At 45.1% G+C, this 27,020-nt stretch overlaps 1 protein-coding gene across 2 annotated transcripts in view; it reads left to right on the top strand.

The window, feature by feature from the left end:
• KIZ (kizuna centrosomal protein) overlaps positions 1-27,020 on the top strand; it is a 2,038,369-nt gene that overhangs the window by 1,531,792 nt on the left and 479,557 nt on the right. For both annotated transcript variants that reach the window (XM_069608068.1, XM_069608067.1), the window contains one exon: positions 23,738-23,834. In XM_069608068.1, coding sequence (XP_069464169.1) covers positions 23,738-23,834 — 97 coding nt within the window. The remainder of the gene's footprint in view (positions 1-23,737; positions 23,835-27,020) is intronic.

The following is a 27,020-nucleotide window of genomic DNA, read 5'->3' as shown; positions in this document are numbered from 1 at the left end:
TTCAAGCACATTTAGTAATGAAAGGTTTGAAGAAACCACCAAAATGTGTTGTTGTCTAGAAACTCTGGCCACTTCTTTGAAAGAAAACCCCCCTTTTTACTGAGACGAAGAAAATCTGTGAAGGCATAGAGAACGCAGAACAAACAGAGAACAAGGTACATGAGATTCCACTGGGCCATCCCATGGTTACATCATAAAGGAAAGGGGTGGAGACTGGAGAGACCGAGGGGAAGCCCGCGAGATATAAAACTGCTTGCTGGTTCATAAAGAGACGAGAGAGGACGCATGGTGGTGCATGGTCGAGAGAGAGCGAATTGCAGAGTTGGATGCCTGACGTCAAGCAAACCAGTGAGGCAAGAGAAGCGAATGTGGATGCAAGGCGTCCTCATCCAGAGGGAGAACCGAGTGGTGGTGTGACCACAACCGAATTGTGGTGGACCAGGGGTCCCTTGAATAGCGCAGATACTACTCTGACAAACCTAAAACAGAAGATAACGGAGAACGGAAAACCAGTGGGCTTGCTTGTGGAGCGAGTTGAAAGGAAAGCAACAGAGGAGTCACAAGAAGCCATTCCGACAAATTGGAGAGAAGGTCCCACCCAACCAATAAGCCTGGTGCCATTATTCCTGAACACAGAAGGTAACGGGGAAAATGGAAAACCTGGGAGGGGGACAATGCATCGTTATTGAAGCACTAATACTCTTCACAATTAAGGCAAAACAATGATATTGAATGAAGTGAAGAGAATCAATATTTGAATGCTCATACTCGTCACTGTCGAGATAAAGCATTTAATTGAATGAAGTGAAAGAGAATCATTACTGGAGTACTCATACTTGTCCCAGTCAAGAGGAAAATCTTGATCATAACGAGGGAATAAATGCCAAGGCCAGAATGTTCACTTTGAGATTAAACCAGACCAAGAAGGTCTAGGTAAAGAAGAGAGCTATCGTAGGAGAGGAAACCTTTAAGAAAACGCTGGAGATTGAGACAAAGAGTCTAAGAAAGACGAGAGACTGTGAACTGTGTCAAGGATCACAAAGCCAAAGGGTAGAACCCTAAGTATTGGATAAAGTTACCTTGGGAAAATAAAATGAAAAATACAAGTAAGACAAATCAAGGAAAGAGCATAAGAGAAACAGCGAATATCTACAGGAGAGAGAAGAACCTGCGGTTGAACAACCCTGTAACAGAATTATATGAGCTGATGAAAACAGTTAGCAAGAACTACTTAAGGATCGTCTTTTGAACTGAACTGTGGGACATTCTCGTGGTTTTGGTTGTTATAATAGTGCTAGGGTTAGGATAGGTTAGTTTGTACTTTGAACACATTCTATTTTGGACTCTCACTGATGACTGACGAGCACCTTAGTTTTGTTAGGTAGTGAAACCCCATTGCATAGGGAAAGATAGGCATTTATTCTTTACTTTAATAAAAATATCAGTGAAATGGAAATTCAGAGTCTGTCTTTCTACTGACCAACCACAATATGTACTGTACAAACTGAAGCCGCCAGCAACTTGCTCAATACTTTCGTATTTGTCACAGATGGCTCAACGAATGCTTCAACTCCCAGTGATGATTCAAGTGTTTTTATTGAAGCTTTCAGCAGGGCGCTAGGGCCGTTCTCCTCCCTCTCTTGTCTAGAAACAGTGTTTTCCAACCTAACCCAGGCATCCCTATTTCTCGGGTTGATTTATACAGGTCAGTGAACAGGTCTGCAAGCTATTCGGGTTGTGACACTTCTTCCACCAATTCTGGTGTGCCCCCTTTCTCAAAAATGGTTCCTCCAACTGTTCGGAGAAGTCCAATCTCCATCGCTATTCTTTTCTCTTCTCAATGCAGAATCGGGCTAGGTGTAACACCAGTATCTCTTTAACCTCTTCATAACTTTGGTTAACTAACAAGTTGTTCAATAGGTCCCGGACCCGCTACGACATTTGGCATGGGTGGCCCCTGTCGCAAATGTAGGTATGTTAGCCAGATTCTGAATTGCTCTCAATCATGTCCCAGCTTCACCAGTATGCCTTTTCTTAAAATCTTCATAAGGTATCCTCCCATCAGGGTTGAGGGCTTGAATGGCCAGTTGTGCTTACCAAGTTAACAGCAGGGTGATTTATAATAACTGTTCTTCTTTTTTTTGGTATTGGGCTGGTATACCTGATGCCATCTGGCAGTTTCTTACACTCTTTCAAACTTTACATAAAATGCTGCTGGATCTTTGCCATTGCCCAGCTTTTATAGGATGGCTGGAGGCAAAGTTGGTTGCTTTCTCCACTCTGTTATAACCCTCTTTGAGGCCACCAAGGTTTCCTGGTGTTGATGATTGATGTCCAATTGCATCCATTAGGGTCTGTGGAAGTTTCTTCATTGGTGTTGGGGTGGAAACGGTGACACAGGGAACAGGGCCCTTTTCGTATAGTCGAACTAAGCAGTCTCTTCTTCCTCGTCCAAGCTCATGGGTCTCGCCACTGTTGGAAAGCAGCACTGGTAGGAAGGTCTTTTAGTCCGCTCCCACTAGCTTGAGCGTGCTTCTTCTGGCTGATTCTCATTTGTTCCCTGCTGTCATGACCCGCCTCATCAAACCATTGCTGCGAGCCACTTCTACGAATACCTGGAAACTGCCTTGGCGTTTGTCACAATGCCAATACCAGAAAAACTATTTTTCCCGGCATCCCCGAGCTGGGGGTGGTCACATGACTCGCACGCGACATGCCTCTCGCTTTTCCCGCTTTGCGGCTATTTGTACAGGAGGAAAACGTGACCCAAGTGCTCCTTAACCGGTGTATTCCATCTTCAAATTAAGTCGCGCTTGGATTCTAATGTATTTCTGGTATCCTGACCTTGGACTGTTCCTCGACTACTGAATTCTGCCTCTTCTGTTGCTGTTTCCTGACTTCCGGCTCCTCCCTCATACTGCTTTCCCTGGTTACCGGACCTTTGGCTTTCCACCCGACGTTGCTTTTTTCTTGCCCCATATTGGATCTCCGTATTTCCCAGATACATCAGTTCAGCTCCATGTGCTGACGCTGTGTGCTGGCATACCTCCGTTCTTCTCAGTGTGCTGACGCCGCGTGTTGGCATTGTACTCTCCCTGCGGGATACAGTTCTACTGTATTGACAGCGGACTCGTCTAACTGTATTTCTGTTATTTTCTTCCACACCGAATCCCACAAGGAATGCTCTGCTGTTGGCGCCTTGCACAAACACATTTCCTTCTACACTTCAGTGACCCTTGGACGCTCTGCTGATTGACATCTTGGTCACTTGTGGTCTGCTGCTTTAGGTGGATTTCTTTGGGACACTCTGCTGCTTCACCTTGGATTATATATTTTGGACATTGTTAGATGCGCCCTTGTGCCGTTCGGGTTAGGTGGTTGGGACTTAAACTCCTTGGATCATCCTGGACTTTTCTCACTTATTCACAGCACCACTCCTGAGGTCCAGTGGGTTTTTCGCTTTACCACTAATCACAGCAGGTATGAGTGGGGTTGCTGAGGGAGGTGTGGCAGGGATTTGATTTTTAGTGGATGTACATTGAACTTGTGACCTTTGTCTTTTTCCCTTAGCTTTGTTGCTGCTCCGGACTTTTCACTCAAGCCCCTGGCCTGTCAGGTGTTTTATTTCCTGCAGGCTGCGCTCTTGGGGGGGAAGGTTTTACTGTCTACGGTCTACCATTCGACGGCTGAACTTTCTGGGAGTGAACAGTCTCTTAGTAGGGGTACATTTTGCTGCCTCCACTAGATCAGGACACCTGCTGATTTGTTCCATTAGGATCGTTTTGGTTTTGTTGACAAGGTGCTGCCTTCTTCCCGAAGGACCTGCCTCAACTGGAGTATGCTCTGACCCTTGCAGACTCTCAGCAGTCCCCTGATTCAAAGGATAGTGGCTTAAGAGTTCTAATTCCACTTTCCTATGGTTCAGTACTGGCTGTCACCCAGTAGTGCCCTGCCTCTGATATCTGTGCTACTTTCTCTTGGTGGTGGGTGGCCTCTGTATCAGGATCTGGTATCCCAATAAGGCACCACATATCTTGGCTCAAAGAATACTGTAACTCCCAGAGATGGTTGAAGGTTTTTTATTAGAGGTTTCAGTAGGGTGCTAGGCCTCTCTCTCTCTCTCTCGCGCTCCCCCTCGTGCTCTCTCGCTCTCTCGCTCTCGTGCTCTCTTGCGCTCTCTCACTTGCTCTTTGCTCTCTCTCTCGCTTGCTCTTTTCTCTCTCTCTCGCTTGCTCTTTGCTCTCTCTCTCGCTCTCTCTCGCTTGCTCTTTGCTCTCTCTCTCTCTCTCTCGCTCGCTCTTTGCTCTCTCTCTCTCGCTTGCTCTTTGCTCTCCCTCTCTCTCTCGCTCTCCCTCGCTTGCTCTTTGCTCTCTCTCTCTCGCTTGCTCTCTCTAATATCAAGAAACAGCGTTTCCACCCTTACTCATGTGTTTCTACTTCGCAGGATTAGTATATACAGACTATTGACTTCCTACTGCCTTATTTCTAGTCTAGATGGTTAAGATCACTGAATGGCAAATAGCCTTCTCTATCTAGGCTCCCCAGGGACTTCCTAGACTGGCCCTACACTATCAGTTATTAAGTAGCTACAAGCGGATCTGGGTATGTGCTTCAGACACTCCACCGCACTCAGTCTTCCTCCTCCTGCACCCTGATGTTCCCCTTGATCTCTTTTATATACTACTCTCCTTTCTACTCTCCTCCTCCCTACACCATCCACCTTCACTCCTTCTATTCCGTCCGTCTTCCGCTCTGTCCCTCCGATTTCTTACACTCTTTCTGCTGCTTACACCCTTCAATGTTACTACTGTCTCCTCTACACTACCACTACCCCTCCTCTACTATGCAACTCCCTCCTCGACACTACTCCCTTCTTAACCACTACTACTACCACCACTCCACCCCCACCGTATCCCCAGCAACACACTCTCACAACTATTTCACACGCAAGCCCTACACTCCCTCTAATAATTTCATTTGGTAGCCGTACATGCAAACTCACCACTTAGTACCACTTGCTCTCACCAACCAATAACCCCCCCTCTTTCAACATCCCCATTCTCTAATCCAACATCCTTGCTCTAGCTGGTCTCTTGATCTGCTACCTCCACTTCCTCTGACCTCATCCAAACAACCCACAAGTTCCTGTTTCCTATAGTCACTCTTATCCCCCTACTCATCCTCTGATTGGGAAGGGTCATAATAATAGAACATTTCAAAGAGCGGTTTAAGCCCCTCTCTTTTTTTCTGTGCGGGGCTGCCATGCTGCAACAATGGCAGCCCGTGCTGCAAAGTTTCGGACTTCCTGTTAGGGGACCTAGGATCGGTTCCCCCGAAGATAAGTGCAGTTCTGTTGTTGAGCAGTTGTTGTTCTACTTTATGTCCCTGGTGGTCTAAGATGGCCACAGAGGAGGTGTTGTGTGTGCAGAGGCTGGGGAGCAGTGTGCTGCATCTGAAACAGCCACATAGGAGCTCCAGCTTCTCATTCATTGGCTCTCTCTCTCAAGGTAGCATCTGTATGCGGATTGTGTGGGGCTTGGAACCATGGCTTAGGAGCTCTGGTTTCCCTTTCTGTGTCTCTATCTCTCCAATTGGATCTGGCCTTTGATTGTGTGGGGCGCTGATGGGATGTTGTCCAGTGGGTGGTATCCTCTCATATTTGTTTCTTTTCTGGCATTTCTAGAAAAGAGAGAACTTGCCCAGCTCTTTTGTTAAGAGGGATGGGGTGATGCAAGTTGGTACTGCGCTTGCAAAGACTTACATTTGGGGAGGGGACAGGAAATGGGGCCCGCTCAACTGCCACTGTCCCCCTCTGGGCTAGGGCCAGCTCTGGCTTTCACCCAGGTAGACATCCTATACCAGACTGAGAGGGGGTTCCGGTCAGGTTACTGATAGAGCTGGGCGTGTCTAGTGGGGCTCGGCGGGCGACTGAAACACTTCTTGGTGGTGCTGTGAGACAGGCGCGAATTCAGCCAGGTAAGTGAGACCCTTTATTTCCCACTAGCTCCTTTTCTTGCTCGTCCCAGTACCCTGTATCCCATTTTGTTTCACCAGACCCATTTTCTCCTTTTCTTGACCCCAGTCAGCCCCTTTTGTTTCCCCTTAAGCCTTTTAGCTCCCCGGACCCCATTTTGTCCTTTTCCTTGGCAGCAAGTCCCATTTAGCTTCTTTAGCTGCCCCAGACCCATTTTGCTCCTTCTCTTGGCCCCCAGTGCAATTTAGCCCCTTTTGTTACCCCTTATTTATTTTGGCTGCACCAGGCCCATTTTGCCCCTTTCCTTGACCCACAGTCCCGTTTAGCCCTTTTTGTTGTGCCTTAACACTTTTAAATGCCCCAGGCCCGTTTTGCACCTTTCCTTGACCCCATTCCCATTTAGCCCCTTTAGCTGCCCCCGGCCCGTTTTGCCCCATCTCTTGATTGCTCAGTCCCATGTAGCCCCTTTTGTTGCCCCCAGCCCATTTAGCCCCCTTTCTCGCCCCAGTTCCTTTAGTCCCTTTTCTGCCCCAGCCCCTTTTAGCTCCTATTCTTTCCACATCCCCTGTGTGTGCCCTCCTTAACCCCTTTTCTTGCCCCAGTCTGTTTGAGCCCTTTTTCTTATCCCCTTAACTCTTTTTGTTGCCTCCCCCAACCCCTTTAGCTCATTTTCTTGCCCCACCCCCTTTCTTGCCCCCTGTCCAGGCTCCTCCCGTGTTTCGCGTGTCCATTTCTCAGGCTCGGCTCGTGCTTGGCCCTAAGAGCCAGGCCAGATCCTCTTACTCGGTCCTGGTTCGGCACTACCCATAGTTTCCCTGGCTCTCCCAGGTCTAGTTACTGACTTCTCAGATGTGGCTGTTTGCTAGAGGTGAGATTTTTCTACGTTGATGTTGGTGGGCGGTCTTGGACATTAACTACCCACCAGCCCAAGTCTGTGTACGCCTGAATAAAGAGAGGGCCAATCCTTCACCCCGATGCTAGAGTTAATGCCATTAACACCCTGGCCTGCTACACAGGTTGCTTTGCCAAAATAAATTACCGCTGATGAAGCAGCACACATGGCCGTGCACCCCTTCCTCAACGTGAATTTTGGCCTAAGGGGTTTTGGAAGTGAGCCCTTTGCTGCATTCCATGGCGGCGTGGTAGTGAGGAGTATCATGGTTGTGGATGAGGAAGACTGTTTAATCGAGGCTAGCAGTGTAGTAAGAAATGGAGGAAGCGTTCAGGCTAGGGGTAAGGGGCAGAGTGCAGGTGAGTCAGGCTACAGAGGTGAATTGCGATGGAGCGCAGGGGAGGCAGCAGCTGCCTCCGAATGCAGACTTTCCTCGCAGTTTACTTTCAACGTTGAAAGGAGCTGTTAGGCTAACTCCCCTGAGCCAGGTGCTAATGCTTTTTCTATTGCGTGAATTGGAGGTTTTTCACCCGGTTCTTTAGCATCCCATTTCCAAAACCATCTGTGATTGGGAGTCCCAAAGACAAAAAGTAAAGTTAAAATGATTTTAAAAAAGAAATGAAGTGTGTGCTAGGAAATATCTCTGCTTTAGTCCATGTAGCTGATTCAGGTAGCTGAGTTCAGAAGGCATCTACTGGTGTTCCCCTCACAGTTAAGTGATACTGGATGATTAACATTTTTTCTATGAGTTCATTCAGTGTGAAATACGAGTAAGTGTGCGTGTAGGATGCACATTTTGCCTGGGTGGCCAAATTCTATACCTTCAGCTTTGAGGTCTTTAGGGCTTGTATTTCCACAAAGTTACAAGGAAATGGTATTATTAACTTAGAACTTTGACACTCGTCCAGCTAAGTCTAATGGGAAGAAAATCGGTTATAGGTCAAAGTTTCGAAAACAAAAGGCACGAATGCCTTTTTTTTCGACAGTAAAAGACTGAAAAAAAGGATCGAAATGTATTATTTTTTTTATGGGGGGGGGTTCCCCTCCAGCCCCCCGTTTTATCTTTATAAAAAAGTTTTTTATACATGCTAAACTAAAAAATATATAAATAAATAAATATTAAAAATGTTTGATCCTTTTTTTCGGTTCTTTTGTTTTTCGATCAAAAGGTCATTCGATCCTTTGCAGTCGAACCTTTGACCGGACACCAAGAAAATCTATCTTTTTCTTTTGTACTTAAAGGTATTTCATTGTTCTGTTTAAGTTCATCAAAGTAGCATGGGTATTTCTCTACAGGCCAAGTGTGGTTGAAGGGGGGGGGACTGCAGATTCCCACGACCACAGATCACAGTGATCTCTGGCCCAGAGGTAGGTACTCACTGTGGCAGTTCCCGAAAAAGATGCTTCCAGTAAGGGCCATCCACCTGGTGGGTACCAGTCCTCTTTGCACTTTGAATTGCAGGACCTAATCACACAGGCACTTGAATCCCAGACAAACATCGGCTCCAGCAATCCTGTAGAACAACCGACCATCACAGGAGTGGCACCCACCAGCCTGGAGTGAAAACAATGACAGAGGTGGCTAGAGGAAGTTGGGGGAGCCAAGATTCCGGAGGCTGTAAGGACAAGAGTGGGGCAGCCAGCTTGTAGAACACGCTGCCATGATGAAGACAGAGTGGACAGTACCCAGATTGGCACAAATGAATGACAGAGGTAGGGTAGTGGTGTCCCTTCTGGATGGAGGCAGTTTCCTAGACCAAGGCATACAAATAAAATGGTAAAAGAGAGAATCATTGGTAAAACGGCCCCGTAATGGTTCCTGCCACAGATCCCAGGCCATTCGACATGAAGGACCAGGGGATGTATGAGGACAGCCTACAAAGGAGCGCCAGCAGCCAGAAATTAAAACTGGGCCACAGGGACGGACACAAGACATAGCCAGTATGGCCAGACCTGGACCTAAAATTGAAGCAGCACCAGCGTTGTGGCCAAAAGTCTCCAGTAGGTAAGCAAACCTGCAGAACACCAGCAGACTTGAGGCAGGGTTAGGGTTTCCCCTTCATATATCCATGCAATTACGGGATGGTCTAAGCCCGCCCTTTAATCGCACATGGAGGAGCCTAACAAAGATTTTGTCAGTGTGTGAAACGGGTTGGCTCCTATAACTGCCAAACTTTCAGGTACCCTACCACAGGATGGTTAATGGCCAACCCAGTCCAAATAACAATGGAGGGTGCAGGGATGGGCCTAAGTGTGCGCCTGCCTTGTGGTTTCCCTAGAAATAGAAAAGCCCTTAATGCCAAATGGCTGAGGGCATGACTTTGAAAGATACATTATTACCCCAGTGGCTACCAAAAAGGCACAGAGAGTTGCTAATGTGGTAAATAGGGGTGCAACACTGGTGAAGCTAAAACTAAATTACAGCTTCTACCAGCTTACTCCCTAAACCAATGTAGGCTAATAAAGGCACCGTAGGGCTAGAAACAGGGACTTAGAAAGCACCCATGTCCTAGGAGCCATAAGGGCTATTGTAAATTATTGGACAAAAGAAGGTACCTGCAGGGGGTCTTCAGCAGAAGTCCTCACAAATAAGCCAGCAAACGCAAAAATGTAGTTGTCACATAATTTGAGTCTGCAGAACCCCAAACAATGGCATTCTACCCAAGGAGTGGTGCACAAGGAGGTGGGGGTGAGAGGTAGTGGGACAGAATCCTACCTGTTAGCACCCAATTATGGATGAAAAAGATTTACCCAGAATGAGCCCAAAAGGCAAGAGGGGAAGCAACAAAGCTTTCCCCAGATAACACGCATATCTTCTAGTTAAAGTGGGGTACGATACATGGAGAGCTCCAGTGGGCATTTCCCAGGAGAGGGGTCAAAGTCGGATCATCTGAAGACCAAGGCCATGACAAAGACATAGACAAGAAGTGTGCTTTGGCACTCAATCCCTGAAACTGTGAGTGATCTGGAGAACACTTTCCTGGGCGCAGACACTTATGTGCTTGTGATTTGTTTCACAGATTTGTGTTTGGATTTAGGGCACAAGGTTCTTTTAGAGTAGGCCCTTCACTGAACTTCTTTTATGCTTCCTTTCTTCCACGTTTTGCTTTGAATTCCCTGTTTGAGTTGATTCCCTATCCAGTAGGAAGCGTGCCTCCAAATCCCGCACTCTGAGAGTGAAAACAAAAGGTGTTGAACTAATCTGTCATGTTGCATGTTCTGTGAGATCCAACCCATGATGCAATTCAAACAGGAAGCATTAAAGCCACAGCAATCCTATTTACTAATAGACAAGAGATACACATCGACTAATTAAAATGGTATTGTTGAGGAGGATGGGTGATGGTGGAAGCCAGTTTTTCAGGACAATTGTATACAATAGTTCTTTACATATCCTAAATATAAAGGACACCATATGCATCACAGAAGTAATGAGAGAAGACTATTCATGTTAAGCTTTTACAGTCCAGGGCTTTAATATTACCATGAACCCACAAATGGATAAAACAGCAAAACGAAACATGCACCTGCTGCCAAACATAAGACAAACCTTGAAACAAATGATGGATTTTCTTGTATAACTTGTTACCATCTGGGGAAAAGGTCACAGCTGCTTATCTAACCATTGCCATTCATGTAGAATTAACTGTGCCCTCATCTCAGAAGTACAAGAGCACACAACTAATTGTCATTGAAATGCCCAGACATATAGCTGACCCATCTGCACTGACATTAGCATCATCTACAGTCACACAAATAGTATTAGTTAGGTAATGGCAGATGAACAGGGAACTGTTTGAAGAGGATGAATTTAACAATAAAGTAGAGCTAGAGAGGCAGTAGGTATTACAAAGTAACAAAGGCACAGCATGACCCCTTGGTTGTGTGTGATACATCTAAAGGAGAAGTTCTCTAAGGAATTATATTTGCCCAATGGATAGGGCATGTATTATTTAGCATAAATCGACCAATCACATTTTTTTTCCAATACATCTTTCCTTTGATTTTCAGACATTTAGACATGCGAACTGGACAGGTCAGAAACCGGCATCTTGTGATAATCTTATCGGTTGATCAATCGCACTAAGTTCAAGTACCCTGGCGGCAGTAAATCATAACACATGCCCCTCAAGCTTTCATCGCCATGTCAAACCAATATGCTATGCCCCTTGTCATGACTTTGGTGCACAGCATAGCCAAACGTCAGCTGTCATCAACTACGCCATCACGTTACCCAATGCAAAACGTGGAAGATAAACATACACACAATCAGTTCATGTTTACTTGCATGTCACAAAAAGAAGATAACAAGTTACACTTTTCAATAATTTCGCATGGTCAGGAATTTACTAAGTCGTTATATTTCTTATTGCAGCAGAAACAATTGAATACATCCAAAAGAGCCATTACAACTTTTGTTGCACATAATGAACGGAAGAACAGATTGTTTACTCTCAACCATAGTAATCATGTTTAGGTAGAGGGTCACATTGCACGTAATCTTTCAGATTTCATTATTGGATGTTTTAATCCCAGAACTTAAATTGTGCAAGTGAAAGTTCTGTGCAGTAAAATAGAATTCAATGCAGTCCCATCATCCATTTTCTCTCGATTTTCTCTCGAAGCACATGGCGTTCCATTAAGGAGAAAAAATGATTTGTTACACATCCATAATAAAACGTTGCTCTCTGGATGTGCTCATTGGTGAAATGCAGGCATGTTGGTCCTGATGACAGGCATCGCAAATATGCAAGCAGGAGCTGCACGATCGTCCCAGAAGATCAAGATGATGGTTCAGTTTGTGATGGTGATGCTCCAGTTTTGGTTGAAGAACCCATTCATGAGCAAATGGTGACCATGACATGCACACATATTTAGATATAATAAAGAAAACAATATTTTAGTACCCTTTTTCAAAAGAAGCAACACTATAAACTACATTTAAATCAAACATAACATTTTATCATTTTATGTATACCACATAAACAAATGATTCATGTAAGTGCATGAGATATTGATTTGTTGTGAAAATATGTAAGGTTGCTATCAGAGTAAGGCAATCCATTATTTTCAGAATTTGTAAAGTTTACTGCATAGCTCACAGCTTTCCATGTTACATGGTGGTGTATTCGAGCAAGTCCTTTGTTGCAATGTGCAATTATAATTTACTAAATAAATTACAAGTTCCATCTTTCAAATCAAAGCTAAAAAAAGAATGTGCAATTCGACGACCACATGTAAGTTCTAACATATAGAAGGTATCACTTGCCCTTCCATTGCAATTTATGCCCTATTTAAACATTATTTCTACACATTATATTCTAATAAAAAAATGCTGTCTTTGAGTCAAGTTGACGATCAATATACAACAATGTTTTTGTGTCAAGCGCACAGTGACATAAATATTATAATAATTATGAAAACTTAATTGAATTGTTGACTGTCCATTCTTGCAGTGTTAAATGCAGTTCATTCTCTTTCGAGAGGTATTCAGAATAGAAACTTGTATTTCGTCCGATGTGTCGCATTCAAGTTCATGTTATCTATTTTTTTTTTTTGCTTTGTTACTAAATGTTATCCTTGGAATTTGTACTCTGTCCATTTCAGGGACAATTTACAATGAGCCTCTTCTTTCAGTGTTCAAAGTTCTAAGGTCCCTTGGTTTCAGTTTTGCCTTTACTGCAGGAATGAAAAATATCTTATTTAGACCTTGAGATAAAAAATAGGACAATCATTTTTCACCTCACCATAATATAATATTTTGTTCAAACGTTACTATCATATTGGTCTACAATTGCAAAAAACAAGTACGCTCTTACATTGTGACAGAGACAATGAGGGGATGAGTGGAGTCAGATGGTGGGAGGTGGGAGGAATGGAAGGTACTAACTGGGCAATGATGTGTCTTCATAAGCTGGACCTAATTGATGCATAACACAAAGGCTAGAGTCATATATGAACCATTGTGCTATTAGGAGTCTGTCTGTATAACTGAATTTTCGAGAGTTCGGGTGGGGTACAGAGTTACAAACAGAGATCGATACAATCAGTCACAACACTTCTGACAGACCGAGAGACCTACAGACAGAGGGTCGGGTGACAGGACTATCGACTAACACAGTTAAAAAAAAGGTGCATAGCCCCCCAAAGAGATGGAGAGAGATATAGACAGATGCATAGAGAGGTATGCATAGAGGGAGATGTATAAAGATAAATGGATAGAGAGCTATAGAAAGATGCATACAAGGAGATGAATGAAGGTAGATGGATAGAGAGTGATGAATGGATAGATTGATATATAGGAAAAGAGATACATCAAGTTACACTTTGACGGGAGAGATGGCTTACGAGCCATAGAGAAATGCATACTTAGAGATATATAAAGGAAAATAGTTAGACAGAGATGGATATATAGATTGATATATTTATAAAGAAAGAGATGCATAGAGTGATATGTATAGAGAGATCTGGATGGAAATAGACAAAGAAAATGCATAGATGTGGATGTATATAGATGGATACAGAGATGTATACAGAGCTGGATAGGTAGAGAGATGGATAGGTAGATATGAGGGATGCATAGAGGGTGCTGGACATAGACATATAGAGACATGCATAAACAGAGAGCGATGGATAGATATACAGAGAAGCAAAAACATAGACGTATATAAATATGCATGTGGACATACAGAGATGAATGTATATAGAGAGATTGAAAGAGGGGAAAGTATGGATACATAGAGATGCAGAGCCAGAGATGGATAGAGGTAGATGGAGAGATTAATATCCATATGGAAAGATTGCTAGAGGTGGAGACATAGAGAAGGTCAGAGCTAGATGGAACTATTCATAAAGAGAGTGGAGACCACACTAGCCATTTTAGGGCTGGACCAAGGAATCGGGTTGCCCACCCACGACCGGGGGCATACGCTGGACTGGGTCTCTGCCACCGATGTGGTAACTAAAGATATGCAGGTTTCATCCTGTCCCTGGTCCGGCCATGTTTTTATACATTTCACTATTCAGGTAAACGTTCCAGTAGAACTCAGGAATAAGGAGCGGCCTGGTTCGATCAGCAGAAACCCCAGACTACTCACACAGGCCAGAATTGTACCGCTGCTCAACTCCGACCTTCATTTTGCACCCTGAACCTCTGCGACAGAGATGTCAAAAATCTTGAATTCAAATCTGGAGGATGTTACCAATACTCTGGCCCCAGAGAAATCCTGAAAGGCTCAGTCGGTAGCCAGAAGCAAACCATGGTTTACTACGGACCACCAAAAGTAGAAATCCAAAATGATGAAATGGTTCTACGGCTGGAAAGCCAATCCTGTGCCTGGTCACCTAGCAGCATACAAAGATGCTGTAAGAGCATATAAATCTGCAATTTTGAATGTGAAAAGAAACTCTCACTGACAGGATTGAGAATGCAAAATCGCAGACTAAATAACTCTTTAAAATCCTTAAGGAGCAGGAGTCTACCAAACCTGCTGATTCTGGGGCAGTGGAGAAAGTTATTTCCTGGTGTCAGAGAATCCAGGACGCTATGGTTAAAAAACTAAAGGACATCAAGGCGAATAGTTCACTCAAGCTAGATGCTGCTTTGTTAGATCCGAGCAAGCCTAGCTTTGAGTTCTTTAAAAGAAATCCCTCCATTCCACAATTTAGTTTTTCCCCCCATCTCCCTGGAGGAATTATCAGAGGTGGTGACTCATATTAAAGCCACTAGCTCTAAGGGCGATCATCATAAAAACGTGTACCCCTTGTCTGCTCACGGCCATTTGCAACTTTGTTAATGTATCACTTCAGGAGGCTCTTGTGCATGATTTTCTCAAACAATCCTGGGTAACCACGTTATTAAAAAAAAACAGGCCTTCCACCATAAATCCCTTAAATTACAGGCCCATAACTAACAGCGCTTTCCTATTGAAGATCTTAGACCAGGTTGTATGCAGGCAAATTGCCCTCCATCTTAACATCTTCCCTGTCCTGAACTGCCGTCAATCAGGGTTCAGAGCTGGACACAGTACAGAGACCGCATTATTAGAATTAAAAACTAGGCTCCTTGAGAAAATGGACAGGGATTTGTGTTGATGCCCATGCTTTTGGATCTCACTGCAGCATTCGACCTGGTAAACCATTCTATACTGGTCTCTAGACTCAAAGAAGTAGCACATTTTCCCCCAGCAGCGACTGAGTGGGTGGCCTCCTTTCTCAACAATAGAATAAGCAGAGTTTGTTCTGAGTTAGCGGAAGTGGCTCCAGTAGTGACTGAATCGGGGGTTCCACAGGGGGCGAGTATTTCCCCCTGCTTATGTAACATTTTTATGGCCCTTTTTTTGCAGTGCTGACCAAGAAGGGATATTGTTTACAAACTTTGCTGAGGAAACGCAGTGTGTCATCCCTTTGTCGGGCTTGCACGTCCATGATGGAGAAAATATGAATACTGTTTATGCGAGCATTGAAAATTGTATGACGGCGAATGGCCTAACTCTTACTTAACAGATCCAAAACTGAGCTCCTGACTGTTGGCAACCAGTCCATGCTATCCAAGCTGGGTGCAGCCTATGGGGACTTCCACTTAGGCGACTTGAAGATCATCCCCTTTAAGAGGGTTATGTCATTTGGGGTAACCTTCGATCAGTGCCTTACTATGAAAGCCCATGTAGGGAGCCTGGTATCAGCCGCCGATTATTATATAAAACTACTTGCTCACCTACGTCCTCTTATATCACAGCCCAATGCTGAGACTCTTGCAAGAGCCATTGTTGGCTCCAATCTTGAATATTGCTGCAGTCTCTTGGCTGGTGCCAGCAAAGCAGAAGCCAACCGGCTCCAGGTTATACAAAACGGCGCTCTCTGGGTGGTCATGGGCCTATCCAGACGTGACCATGTTACCAAGGCCAGAAGAGCCTTGCACTGGCTGCCTGTGGAGGCAAGGATACATTACCGCCTCTTTGTTATCACGTTTAAGTGTACTCTAGATACCATGCCATGCTCTGAGGGATCTTATTTTAAAAAAGTCCCCCACTAGAGCTCTCAGATCATACAATCTTAATCTATTACTGATTCCTAGATGCAGATCCAGAAAGACCGAAAAAGAGGCCTTTTCTGGGGTGGCCCCATCATCCTGAAATTACCTTCCTCTTGATCTCTGGTCATGGACCAAGCTGAAACCTTTGAAAAAAAGACGGAAAACGTGGCTGTTTGCGTAAGCTGCACTCCCGGACACTTTTTGTAGTCCCCTTCTATGATCTCAGTACCGGAGCATTCCATGAATTGTCGGCTTTTGTGTTGGTCAGCGCCTTCATGCCTAAGGATCCATTATTGTAACGCTCACCTGGTATCCATGGGGACGTCACTCAGCCTGTTCTGACCTCTTACGACCTCGAACCCTTCCCTGGCGGCTATTCGACTGGAGACTGGGCCTGAAACACAGGATTGGTAGATTAGTTTAACTACCAATTGTCTCTGTGTGCTTGAACCCCTTCTTCTCCGGGGTCCGACCCTTCCCTTTGATCCACAGCTCACCTTGTTTTCTTGGATAGTGTGCTCTTCGTCCTGCTTTCAGCGCAGGGGTGTGTTGATTGATGCAGGCTCGTTGCTGCCTAGTTACTTCACTGGCAAGAATCCGACAGGTAAGTATAAGGAGTCTTTTAAACAGTTCTCTAACTTCGTTCCTTTCCTTCCTTAGATGATGGCCAGCGTCCGGGGATGGCGGCGTGCTGCTGAGATGAGTAGCGCTGAAGGTGAGCGCGATGCGCGGTACACCCCTTTCATATTTGTATTGAACTGAGTTCTTTTTCTGTGTCTTTTAGGTGCCGCAACGTTCTCAGTGTGGATGCCGGTTATGAAGAACAAATGTGGTGGGTAAGCGCGGTATGCAGCGCCTCTAGATGTTTCCACGCTAACCTGGAGTGTCTTTTGCCTCTTTCAGATGGATGAGAAGTTCCGGAGACAGAGTTCCCCTAGAGCGGCTGGGATTCAGGTAAGCGTTTGAAGCTCGTACAGTATTTAAAAATAAGCAATGATTTGCAGAATGCTTACTAATACCTTTTTTCTGTTCTTTTCCCTTTTCCTTAGGAAGCAGCGTGCCTGGATGGGAATGACACCGCCGAAGATGCCCACAGAACAGAAGGAGCGATGAATTATGGGCAGAAGCGCCGCAAGGTAAGGCTGTTCCTAACGGTGTTCTTGTTCTTGCAGGAGATGAGCGCAGAAGAAAGATCCGAACACGGTGAGTGTCACGCTGCAGGTGCAGAAAATGCAAAGCATGTTTCTCAGCCTGGGTGTGGCTTAAATAGTCTCTGGGTATCCCAGGTGTCGGTGGGCTGAACCACACCCAAAAGACTAGACCGCACATCTAGTTCTGGAAACCGAAATATGTGGGGGCATGCATCTTGTCCCCATCAATGCACTACAAGTCCAATCCCCAATGTTATCCTATGGGAGTGAGTGAGACTGGTGCCACAAGCGCCAAGTCTGACTCCAAGTGGGTCTTTGGAGGGATGGAGAGGCCCTTGACGGCCATGTAGGTGATCGTGGCCTAGCTCCAGCCTGACATCATGGAGGGCTGGGGACATGAGGGCATGAATCATGACAATTATTGCACTATACAAATGATTAAAAGTAAAGTAAAGATGCAAAGACAGGTCAGCATGGAGAGAGATCGAGAGATGGATGTAGTGAGATATAGTGATGCATAGATATAAATTAATAAAAAGAGATAGATGGATATATAGAGAGATGGATGGATATAGAGGGAGGTAATTATATGTATTGTGAGAAACCAAAGGTTATCTCACCCACTAGTCATCGGGGACTTGTCATCCAGGTGGCCAGGACACAGCAATTACTTTTGAATCCAGTTCCTGGGGGTGGACCACTGCGGGAGGATCACCTGGATGAGGGGTCTTCGGGGAGTGGGGGTGAGGCATCCGATGGTGAGACGCAGTATTCCCCCCTATTTTGTTTCTCTAACACATCCTATTTTTTAGGATTCTCCGAGATCCCAACCCCCTCCCGTTTCTTCACACAAACACTGGGCCAAGGAAGAGGGTGACTGTGAGTAAGACCATTAACTTTCACACATCGTACTGAACATGTCCCGCTAATCGGGTGAAGCAAAGTCAGGCACTTGATTCTAAGTGCATACACCTGATACCAATTAGCTCTCCTCACACGAATAAAGGGCAGAACCTAGAGACACACTCTGAGCAAGGCGGAACACGAGTACGAGCAGCACTTCCGGGAATGAAGGCAAACCTACTGGAGCAGAGTGACGGATCAAGGGACGAGAGCAGTGACTCGAAATCCCTGAGAGTTTACTACTGGAGGTTGTTGCCTTCGACAGGCTGCGAAAGACACGTGGAGAAGGCCAGATCCCACATCAGAAGGCTACATTGTGTTTCAAGGACGCCAGCGACCCTCGCGGGTGAACGGCAGAGTTGAGGAGGTGAGGCCAAGCCTGTGGTACTAACCTTGACTCGTGAATTGGAAATCATAAAACCAAGAATGAAAGGCACACAACTGGTGAATTGGCAAGCGACCTGAGAGACCGATGTGTTTTAAAGTTTGAAGTAGCAACATTATATTGCAAGTGAAGGCTTCACGCATGTGGATGAGACATGAAGAAAGGCTGACCTGCGAATTAACTTTGAAGTAAAAGACAGCTGTGAAATCAGCGATACTAAGTAAGAGTGGTCCAGTGAAAGGAAGTAGCCACTCAAAAGTCTCCATGAAAGGCACATTGTTTGAAGCGATAAAGCGAATGAACAGCAAAAGTGAAGTAAGCAGGATTAACTCCTAGAGAAGGGGAGAGTGAAAGTTAAACCGTGAACTTTGAGTCCAAGTGGTCCTGCGATGGTCTGTAAAGAAAACCACGCACATTCGAAAGCCTTCGACATCCAAAAGTGGTCTGAGCCTGACAGAGGGAGACCTGAAGTGTAATACACTTGGGGAAGGGAGCCCCCTTGCAAGTTTTTATTGAACTTTGTAGAGAAAGGTCTGAGCCAGACAGAAGGGGACCTACATGAACTTTTTGGTGAAACATTATTTGGAAGTCAGAAAAAGAGACTCTAACGTGGAAGGCCAGGCGGGCCTCGGTGCATGTTTTGGAACTGTTCATTGTGTTGAAAACCGAGCCAGAGTGTGTCATCCTGACTACAGGAACGGTCTCTTCGTGAGGTCTAATGTGGGGAGGAGAGCTAGTTTAACCACATTTATTCTTTTGAACACTGACTTTTCCTTTGCATAAATTTCTCCTTTATACACTTTTTTGTACAAGAGATATGGCAAGCATTAGGTTTTGTTAGCATAGGCCATTTTGATTTGACGGACTCCACTGGGACTGTTTTCTTTATCGCTTGATGGTCGAGACTACTACAATCTTAGTTATAGGGCAAAATAGGCGTTTCTCCGGCCCAACAACTTCAATAAAGGTTTTACAAATTGTACCGATTTTGTCAGTGTCATATGTGTGATACCATGCCTCCCCTACACAATATATAGACAAGAGGAAGCGGTTGGTGTCATAGATGTATTGAAGAACATGAGGCGGATCGTGGGTGTGGAGCTAATACTGGACCCCCTGGTCCTCCTCCTAGGGAATGAAACTTATAAGAGCCATTATAAGCTCCCAGCTAAAATTTCACGATTGATCACGTATTTCCTGCTGACAGACCAGCTGACTGTGGCTCTTAATTGGAAGTTACAGAGAACATCAGATGCCCGAGAATGGTGGGCCTGAATCTGGCAGACAGCAGATATGGATAAAATACCAGCAGCAATGGGGGACAGGATGTCTAAGTATCTGGATACCTGGGGACCCTTTATTCGATTTTTCCAACCGAATGACTATCCAGCCATACTTCACAGGCTGATCGATCAGAGGTCCTTTACATTGGGAACTACCAGACGCTGCACTCCCTTTTTTATGGCTGGGTTTGTTAGTTGGTTTGTATTTTGTTGCTTTGCGGCCTATTTGGTTTCTTCCCAAGACCTGAGTCATATGTGAAGTGTGGTAAATAGGACAGGTTGTGTAGACACCGGGTGCTGTTGTAACTATATCAACTGCAATGTCCTCTGCAAAACTGGTGGTCTCTGACCCACACTGCTTTCTGTTATATTATTAAAAGTCAATAAAGTGGTCAGTGAAACCCTTACTTATCCACTAGGTTGGCTTCTCAGAACTCTCACATCGTTGGTGGTTCTGAAAATCCCTCCTACTGCGCACGATTTCAGCAAATGTCCAATTCGATCTATCTTACAAATATCTAGGTTTAATAAGTAGCAATCAAGTAAATCTCAAGGATTGGGGGGGATTCCATAGATTGCAGAGAAAATTAGGTGTACACACACTCCCATTAGCTCTCAGAAATACATGCACGGATACGCCACAGATAAATGCACTGACACAAACACGAATCGAGCCAAATACAAATAGCGCTGCAGGCGGACTAGTGAATATTAGATTAGTGATTTAGCCTAAGGGTCAAATATTCAGTGTCATGGCATCCTAGGGGGAACAAAGGTCACGTTGTCAGTGGTTGATGGGAGTAACGATTTTATACGATGCAGTTGTCATTTTACTTGTCCATTGGGGTATACAATTTCACCATGAGGCCTAAGATAGTGTTGGTAGCCTTGGGTTGCCCACAAACATACTGTTGTCATATGGCCTGGTACTATCACGATATAGCAGATATTCACATTATAGAGGTGTGCCATAAAAATGATTGGCATTATATCCCAATGAAGTGCCATAATATGTTTTAGTGTTCCTGTCATATACCACGAGCGCCATGAACAATACTAAATTACAGCTATTACTATAATATACTAGGGAATAAACATCATATTGAGGTACACAAAACATATGGCATGTTTGCCTTGTATTCTCACCCACTTTTTGCGTTCATGCCTTCTCATACTCACTCGCATGCACTCCCAGGTACAGAAATGCATTCTCACAACCGCACGTGCACAAGTGCTCTCATAACCACATGAACTCCACTCGCACACACCTGCACCATCATTGCCAGTTAGTCACACCATATGACCAGGTACTCTCACCCTATGCCATGTATTGTCATCATATACTCCGGTCGATAGGCTGTACGTTAACTACTATTAAGATATTTATTCACGCCCCCATCAGGGGGTCGGAGCTTGTTTGGGGTGGGGGCGTGGTTGGGTACGGTGTTGTGAACCATGCAGGAAAGAAAAACGTTTACAGTAATGCTGCAACAGGGTCACAATTGTGGACTGTTGGGCCTCATTAAGAGTTGAGTGGTAAATCAGCAGTAAAGCTGCTGATTTACTGTTACCATGACGCTGTCCTGTGGTGTTGGGGAGAATTCTCTGTAAAGGCTAATTTCCCAAACCTAGTGAGTCCCCCAGCAGCTTTGCTGGATTTTTGGGGTTTATTTGTTTCTCCTGCCAAGAGTGAGACTCTTTTACTCCCACTCTTAGACATGATTTGAGGTGTTCCTTTGTCTTTCCATGTGTTTTATGGGCTATGGGGTCTTTTACTCCATAGGGTCTTGTGTGTTTTTGATGTGGGTTACACAGCACCCTCCGTGCTGTAACCCAGGGGTGTCGTAGCGAACCCCAAAGATAGACTCCCAGGGCATGTAAAGTCACCATTGGCTTTACTAGTCCCAAATTATGAACAGAAACCAGTACAAACCATCATATTGTGGACGTACTGGTCGGGGCAATTCGATTGCCCCGGGGTCTGTTGTTCGAGGGGGCACGTCTCCGTCCGCTCCAAACGAGTTTTGACTGGTGGTAGTGAATACTACTTTTAATATTCGACCGCAAATATATCCCTATGGGATTTTCCCATTGTTCGAGGCTACCAACTTTAATTATTTAATTCCTATAGCCTCGAACATACCGCCGGTTTATTTATTTAATATTAATTCACCGGTTGGTATTTTTTGCTAGAACTCGATTCTAAAATGGCGTTTGTGTTCTCTTCTGTGACTCCAACCCAAGTCGAGCCCTTTGTTCCATTTTTTTGGCGGGCTTCTCCACAGAAACCTCCAAAAGTGGTGCCACTCTGTCTGGGTACCACAGGGGATGTGGGAGGGGGTTTAGGCACCCTGGACTAGTCGCACTCTTGTGTGATTGGCCGAAGTGGTGAGCCGGCCGGCTCACCACTTAGCATGTTTGATTGACAGCTAGGCTGAATGAATGGGGGTTTGCTGCATAAAAGCAGGGCTTTGGGGACTGGAACTTCAGAAGTCGCCACAGGACCTAAGAATCCGAGGAGGGGGAAGCTGAGCCGACCTGCAACGACAACACCACCGGTTGAGCCCTGCTGAACCGTCTCACCACTTTTCCCGACCACAGAGGAGATCTCCAGTCCGGAGAGTCTTCTTCCTTTGACTGGTGGGGATAACCAGTTTTGCCTTCTTTTCACCTTCCTGGAGCCTCTCGTGGCCGCCTTGCCCGTGTCAAGCACCCCGCAACCGGAATACCACGGTTTACCACTACCGCGAATAGAAGGGTAGTACCTTTTAACCGAAGAACTCCGCGGCTGGTTTCTTCCCTGGCAGTGCAACGACCTTCATCTTTCCTCCACGTCGAGACCTCCTCTTCCTCTGGATGAAACACTGACTTGCACCCGCTGCCAGGAACAACTGCCCCCGCTGGAGCTTCCTTCACACTTAAGGTACTGTGTCCCGCCTGGCTTCTCTTGCGACATATCGTTCGGGGTGACAGTAAAGCCTCGACTTTCTAACCTGGGCTGGCCTGGGACAACCTAGCTAACTTTTCCTGACTTTAATTTCATTCTTTGTGTGCGAACTATCTACAAGACTCTTTGGGCATAACCCCACTGTGTGAACCTGGACCCCTTCTGCTTGCTCTCTCCAAGAGTAGGCCTTGCAATTGACTTCTTTGCTCCCCAGTAGAACTCTGCCTATCCTGCCTTACTGTGGTTCTTTTTAAAGTATTGAAATTTGTGTGCTTCCATAACTCTGCCTTTTTCCCTCCCTTTTTAATAACTTATTAGAGTGCCATCTTATGTTAAGCGCTCACCTCTTTCTGAAAATAAGTGGTGTTTCTCATTAAGACTTGTCTAATAAGTAATTAGGGTTGTATATATATAATAGTGACTGTGTGCTGAATTTACTTTTCTCTTTGTGCTAGTGTAATCTACAAGTGTGTCTTTAAATAAATAACTATATACTTTGACACCAAAGCTCAGGTCAGTGTTTGCTTGTGCTACTGTATCTCTGTACCTATTGTGTATACTCTATATACTGCCTAACTCTTCTTGAGGGAAGTCTGACGGCTCAGCCACAGCTACCAAGTGAATCTGTGTGGTACAGACTGCTACCAAGTGGGTTTACTGCCAAACACCTGTAGTCTTAAGTCTTTTGCAGTGGTCCTTAAGGGAACTGCACAGGTTTCTGCCTAACATGTGGGCTAACCACAGGATTACAAGTGGCTGTATTGGCAGTGTAAATCCCCATTTTTGGTGTCCGGGGTACGCCAAGAGGGTGTGTGGCAGTTACTGCGAGCATGATTCTTGGCCTTAAAGAGAAATATTTACCTCTGGCAGCAAGCTGGGGGTAAATCCTCTACTTCAAGGTCAAATTCGGAATTCGGCAGTGTGGCAAAAATGGCAGTAATTCTGTTACGGTCAAAAAAAAGTGGTGGTAACAAAATGACCACAGCTATTTTTAGTACTGCTAAACTCGTAATGAGGCACTTTGACCTTAATGGCAAAGGCTGTCTTCTGAACCAATAACATTTTCAACACAGCAATTTTGATTCATACATCTTGAAATGGAAGTCTTTGATGTATTTCATGAATGCAAACATCTCCACTCAGACTTTGACGTGCCTTTTTATGGCAGGTTTGAAGTTTGACGCCACGACTTTCAAGGCCAAAGAAGGCAGCAAAATCTGTTCAGAGGCGACTGCTTCATCGAGTGAAAGAAGTCCCTTATCAAGGTACAATCGTTTATGTTCATTAGCAGGTGAAAAGCTCTGTTCGCATTTATGTTTCGTGTAAATGTTAAAACTTTGACATTACTGGCCCCGGATTCTGGCACAGAAGCCAGGTATTGTTCTGTATATGTTGTTTTCCGTCTTCAAGGCTCAATTGACATCCCAGTGAAGCACACATTAGCGTGTACAGCTGCTCCCAGCAGGGCTACTTAGCGGCCAAACAATGGCAGTTGCCAGTAGAATGGCAGACCTAATGCGCCGATTCTCTTGCGGAAGTAAAATTGCGCGTTTCCTCTTGTTGACAAAGCTAGGGATGTAAGCTAGCCCGTGCACGATGCGTGCTTTAGTATTCTTGTCAGCAAACCTGCTAAACACTGCAGTCTTTCACGTGACCCTGCGTAATTAGTGGGCTTCTATTTGCCACTGAGCTGCCGTTATCTTTTGAAAGGTGTTACACTGCAACTCTTTTCTATCATTTAAGGGCGGGGTTGTTAGCTGCTCCTGATTTCCATCGGTTATATATATATATTTAAAAAAAGGACCAAAGTAGCGGCCGCAGGACATTAGTTTATGTAGAGCGTGAACTATGCCGTGCCTTTTGCCTCTTGGCACTGTAACACGAATCTGCACGACTCGCAGAAACAGACGACTCACGGAGATGATTGTAGTAACAGCCTGGTATTTACAACCCTCCTGAGGGTTGCAGCGACACACAGCCCACGCGCCCTTTGCAGTTTGCATCGAATACATTATTATATTCCTTACCCATGAACTCCCTTCCAGTCCAACTCATGTCCCACCACATTTGCCCACCCCACTCCGCCTGTCCGCAAACACCAAACTGAGAACATAGAGTGGGCAGAGAAAATCCATAGCATTTGTATGGGCAGGTCTTAACAGGTGCTTTGTAGCAACGTCGCCGTCTCTGCATTCTACTCTGAGCTGGCGTCTTAGCCGTGCCCTTGAAGGAACGCAGAGTATCCGTTCCCGAGGCACTTGGATTGTTTCCCATGCAGGTGTCCGCGGGCTCCCCCCAGGAGTCAGTCATTGACCTACACCACCCGCTCCTTGCTCCGAACCATATCGCTATTGCCTCTTTGCAGTATTCCTCAGGACATGGACCTTGGTCTTGTTGCAACCTTTAATTTCTAACTTTATTATTTTCTTTCCTAGTGCCTCACTGTTATCGTGACATTTCGTTGTATTTCCCGCCATACCCTTCTTCCTTCTGAACGCCAGTCACCACCCCCTCCTTCGCCACAGGGCCTCCCAGAGGTTTTCCTACCCTTGAGTGCTGTTGATCTCACCTTGTGGCTACCCAGTACCCTTGTGGTTCCTGGCAGTTCTTTTCGATATGGATGCACCGTGTCACTGTGGAAGCCTGCATGGCAAACAAAGGAGATAAGTATGTTTGCAGGACAACACAAATATATATATCATTCAAGGGTGGACGGGCTGCTTCATGACTGAGGCACGCAATGAGGAAGTAAACCATTTCACACTGAGCTATACAAGAGGATCTTTCATTCTGATGCAGGCCCTCTGGTCTCCTCCTTCCTGCTTCCAAGTCCCATACCTGCCCCAGAAAGAACCTACCCGGTCAAGGCCTTTTCTTGCGCCTACCTAGCCCCTGTTCTTCCTGTCTTTTTCCCGTACTGGGGTAGAGAGATTAGTGATGCTTAAGAGCACCGTACAACAAAGCCTTTCTACAGTTGGCGCATACACCGGCCTACGTTTGAATGGTTGATGACAGTATGTTTGAAAAAGCTGACCTACTAATGGAGAAAGAGCCGACTTGTGGTTTTATGGAATCTGTAGTGGGTTAGTCATTTTACCGACACGTTTTTCGATGACTTATTTACCCAAAAAAATCAATCAAAAAACTCATCACATTTTTTTTTTTTTTACTTTGAGGGGGTCCCCCAATACTTCCAATTCCCTACGTTATTGACCCCACTCTGACCCCCTCCCCATCCCCTTTAACCCCTTAGCCACCCACCTTGTATATTTCAAACCGCTTTTTCAATGGCATTTTTTCGGTAAAAATTCCATCGAAAAAACGACCGTCGGCAGAAGGATGTTATTCTGTGACATAGAAAATGAGGTTGAATTCACACTCTAAGTCGTGGAATTTCGTAGTCTGAAGAGGCGGGCCTCTATGTGCACTGGCCTGTTGGACAAGGTTGGTGGTTTAAAATATAACAGCGTGGCTATTGACAGCGAGCGAACAGATTGTATTTCTTGTTCAGAATAATGCTACAATGTTTGTCTCTGCATTATGCTCTTAGTTACTGATGTATTGGGATATGATGTGAATTTGTTGATACAATTAAATAAAAATCCTCCTGCATTTGCGCCCTCAGGTGTATCGGGGCATATCGGGTCCTAGAAACATTTCGTAAAGGCAGTTCTATAGGAGCAGAAGTGTACGTCTGCCCCCTGCGCCACCTGTGTCATACTGGATGAAAGACAGGAAGACACTGTGCACGATGCCAGGTATCTTCCTAATACAGCATCGAGTGTGAGAAACGTTATGCACTCAGACAACCTTACTGAATGTACCCTCGCACTGAAGTGGTACCAGGAGGTTTGCAAGTAACACTGAATAGTGAAGAGCTACAAAGAGAATCTGACGGGTAAAAAGTGATGCCATAAGGCGAAGGTACAATGACACACCAAAACGATATAAGAATACTTAAAGAATGAACATATAACTGAAGAAGCAAAATAACATATGTATGAGTAAGAAGAAATTATGTATCCAAGAAGAAAAGTAACCAGCTGAATAACAAGTGTATATGCAGAAACGCCAGGTAGATTAGTCATATAGAAGCTTGCTGCAGTAGAAAATATAACATGGATAAAGCAGCCATTTTGGAAAAATGGACGCTGGCTCTCAATGATACTAAGCGAAGAGCTCGAAGGAGAGAGACCAGAGCTGCAGACCCGACGGAGTCTGGCAATGCAAAGTAATGCTTGAACAAAGAATAGCTGTTGGCCAGAGATCAAGAATGCCACAGCAAGAAGCTATTTAAGGGTAAAAAAGGGAGTTACTAAGGACAAGCAGTGTATGCAGGATATATTTCTCTTAGATCAAGTAAATGAGCAAACATTCATGGATGCCAAGTAGCATCAATTAAAGATGCAGAAAAGCCTATGTAAAACGGAGCAACTAAGTCTCCAGAGACC

This window comes from Ambystoma mexicanum, chromosome 4q (assembly GCF_040938575.1).
Source record: "Ambystoma mexicanum isolate Mex_15411 chromosome 4q, UKY_AmexF1_1, whole genome shotgun sequence".
In the NCBI taxonomy this organism is placed as follows: domain Eukaryota; kingdom Metazoa; phylum Chordata; class Amphibia; order Caudata; family Ambystomatidae; genus Ambystoma; species Ambystoma mexicanum.
The sequence above is the reverse complement of the archived record's forward strand: the minus strand, read 5'-3'. Positions and strand labels throughout refer to the sequence as shown.